Genomic DNA, 2,951 nt, shown 5'->3' with positions numbered 1-2,951 from the left:
TCGAAAAGGACAAAATGGCACAAACATTCATAAGGTATAAAATAGTATTTAAAAGTTGTATCACAGTTTTCTCTCATTAACAAAAGCAAAATCGTTATAAGTGAAAATAATAAGGGTTAAATTGAAAAATACTTTTTAGTTCAAACAGCTGCCAAAATGCAGATAAATGGAACTCCGTTAACAAATAGCAAAAAAAAAACAGAAAAACATCCGTAAAAGGATCAGATGGTAGCTGATACAAGGGAAGTATAACATTTCTGATATCTAAAAATAATAATGGTTTGTAATCCAATGGCACTGTCAACAAGCATGCCAGTCACTCATAGGGAAATATACAGCTAGACATTCTTGAAATCGCAGGCAAGTAAATAGTTTTATCGAGTTTATTTTAAAATTTGCGTAATTATAAACTGATAAATTGCAAGCAGTTTTGATGTTGAAAAAGTACGTCGAAAATTTGCGTATGCTTAATTCTGGTTTATTGTTGTCTTCATTTTGCTATGACTGTTGTTGTTGTGGTGCGTTGTTGTTTTGATTTCCTTAAAGTTTTTTTTATCAATCTTGTTTCACTTATTGACGTTTTAGTAAGTCCAGTTGAAAGTTTAATTTATTTATTATAATTATTTTCTTAATTCATCAACGGATACTTTAGGGAAAACATGTTATACATTATGTCAGTATAAATTGATAAAATAGAAGTAATAAAATAATATTCAAATTTCGGTCTAGTCAAAAGATTGAAGCACTGGATGTACCTACACTTGTTTTTATTATGGATAAAAAAAAAGGTGAAATGGCAAGCACCCACTAATGTCTTTCGTTTAATCATTAAACCTTCTATTCTGCTAACGAAATTATATCACCTCTATGTTTAACATACATGCACAGCTTTAAAAAGATGCACAACTTTAAAATGCTGAATAAAAACTAATACATTAGTTGTATTGTTATATAAAAACATCATTTAAATAATTCTTTTGTTTTCGAGTTAATTACAAATAATTATACCTGATCAGATATGGAGTTTAACTATAACACGAGATGTTTTGCCAAATGATTTAATTATACACCAACATGGCGGACAAGAAATTATCACCGTTTAACTTCGGAGGAATTTTCATCTTTTTGTTATGTTTCCAAACTGTAAATGGAGGAACTTTAGCATCAGACTGGCAGTTCTTTTACAATAAGATATTTGCTGATTATAATAAACTGAGTTTCCCTATGAACAACCAGTCCGACCAACTTAATGTGAGTATTTCAATGAAACTTGACAACATACAAGAGTTTTCTGATAGGGATGGAACAATAACTTTAGTTGGTAATTTCATAATTTCCTGGAAAAGTGAAATTCTAACATGGACCGAAAAACCAGTCGGAGTAACAGATGTCATCACTACAGCAAAAATACCCCGCTCTGATCTTTGGTATCCACCGATATTCACATACAATGGCGTTGATCAACTTTCCGTCGTAGGGACCAACAATGATCTAATTGACGTGAGATTTGACGGCACTCATACCTGGAAGCCTGCTTTTATCATTAAGGCTGGTTGTGATGTGAATATCGAACTATTTCCGTTTGATTCACAGACGTGTTCATTTGATATGTCGCACCTTGATTATTCACCGGAAGAATTATCACTTTCCACTAATTCTACAAGTCTCGACACGACAGACTTCGCTCAAAACATTATCTGGGATATGAATACTACGACAGTAAGCACGAGCTCAACAAGCAAAGCTACCTATGTGTCGTTTTCTATTCACTTAAAGCGTCGTTCTACGTACTTTGTAATTGTTTTAGCTGCACCTATTTTATTATTAGGAATCATAAATGGATTTGCATTCCTCATGCCAATAGATCATGGTAGAGTAGGATTTTCTATGACTGTTTATTTAACATTCTCCGTTTTCCTGACAATTATTGGTGATAATCTTCCCAGAACATCTAATCCGCTGTCTACCTTGTCATTGTATATCGTGATTTTAATGGCCTTTAGTGGTGTAATAACAATAGTTTCTATTTTTACTGTCAGACAACATCTTAAGACTGTTGATCTTAAAGTACCGTCTGTTGTAGCGTTCGTAGTTGGTACAATGTGTTGCATGGTATGCAGATGTAAGCGGGAAAAGAAAGCAACGATTCACCCAGATGGTATTTCTATTTCGTCATATGACTTTGAAGATAAAAAACGAAAATTTGATGTCTACTACCTACCACAAGAACACAAGTTTGGGGTCTCAAATGTAAAATGGGATAAATGGAAGAAACGTGAAGAAATTGAAGAACCACCACCGTATACAAAGAAGTTAACATGCTCAGAACGTTGCTGGTTTTGTAGGGTTCCCGAAGAAATGACATGGGTAACAGTTTCGCGGGCTTTTGATTATTTACTTTTTCTTGCCACGATAGCTGTCCACTCATACCTTGCATACGTATTTTTGAATCCAATGTTGAAGGAAGGGGGTTATGTCTAAATGACTATTTGATTGTGTGTTTTCAATATGTTCTGGTATGTTACTCGGAAAGATATCAAGATTGTATTTGCATTTTATTTTCACTTTGCATTCAATTCTCTGACAATTTCCGAAGAAGCAATTAATTAAACCTCTTTCATGCAATTAACAATTAGAGAATAAAAAAAGACTTTTAATGAGACTTTGTTTTACTTTGTGACATACTTTTTATTCAACTACAATGTATCCTTTATGAAAGGAACTTAAATAAAAAATTGATTTTTTTTATTAAAAGAGCTTAAACATGTGTTTTGTATTTTGTTTGTATTTCTGCTTTTTAAGAAAATTAACAAGCATCCTTGAATCTTAATAGTAATTTCACGATCTTACAATTAAGATATCAACTAAAACAATACCACGATTTAATACATGAACTTTCAGATAATTTCTTTTTTACAAAATCCAACATTTAATATAAAATTTCTCTGACT

General features: G+C 32.2%; 1 protein-coding gene across 1 annotated transcript; it reads left to right on the top strand.

Annotated features, from left to right (window-relative positions):
• The first annotated feature begins 1,074 nt into the window (after nt 1-1,074).
• Nucleotides 1,075-2,481, top strand: LOC134726582 (neuronal acetylcholine receptor subunit alpha-9-like). Its single transcript, XM_063590990.1, has one exon. The coding sequence runs from the start codon at nt 1,075-1,077 to the stop codon at nt 2,479-2,481; it is 1,407 nt and encodes a 468-aa protein (XP_063447060.1).
• Nucleotides 2,482-2,951: the final 470 nt, after the last annotated feature.

The sequence above is a fragment of the Mytilus trossulus genome, chromosome 7 (assembly GCF_036588685.1).
Source record: "Mytilus trossulus isolate FHL-02 chromosome 7, PNRI_Mtr1.1.1.hap1, whole genome shotgun sequence".
NCBI classification, from domain to species: Eukaryota; Metazoa; Mollusca; class Bivalvia; order Mytilida; family Mytilidae; genus Mytilus; species Mytilus trossulus.
Note: the sequence above shows the minus strand (reverse complement) of the source record. Positions and strands in the feature narration are given on the sequence as shown.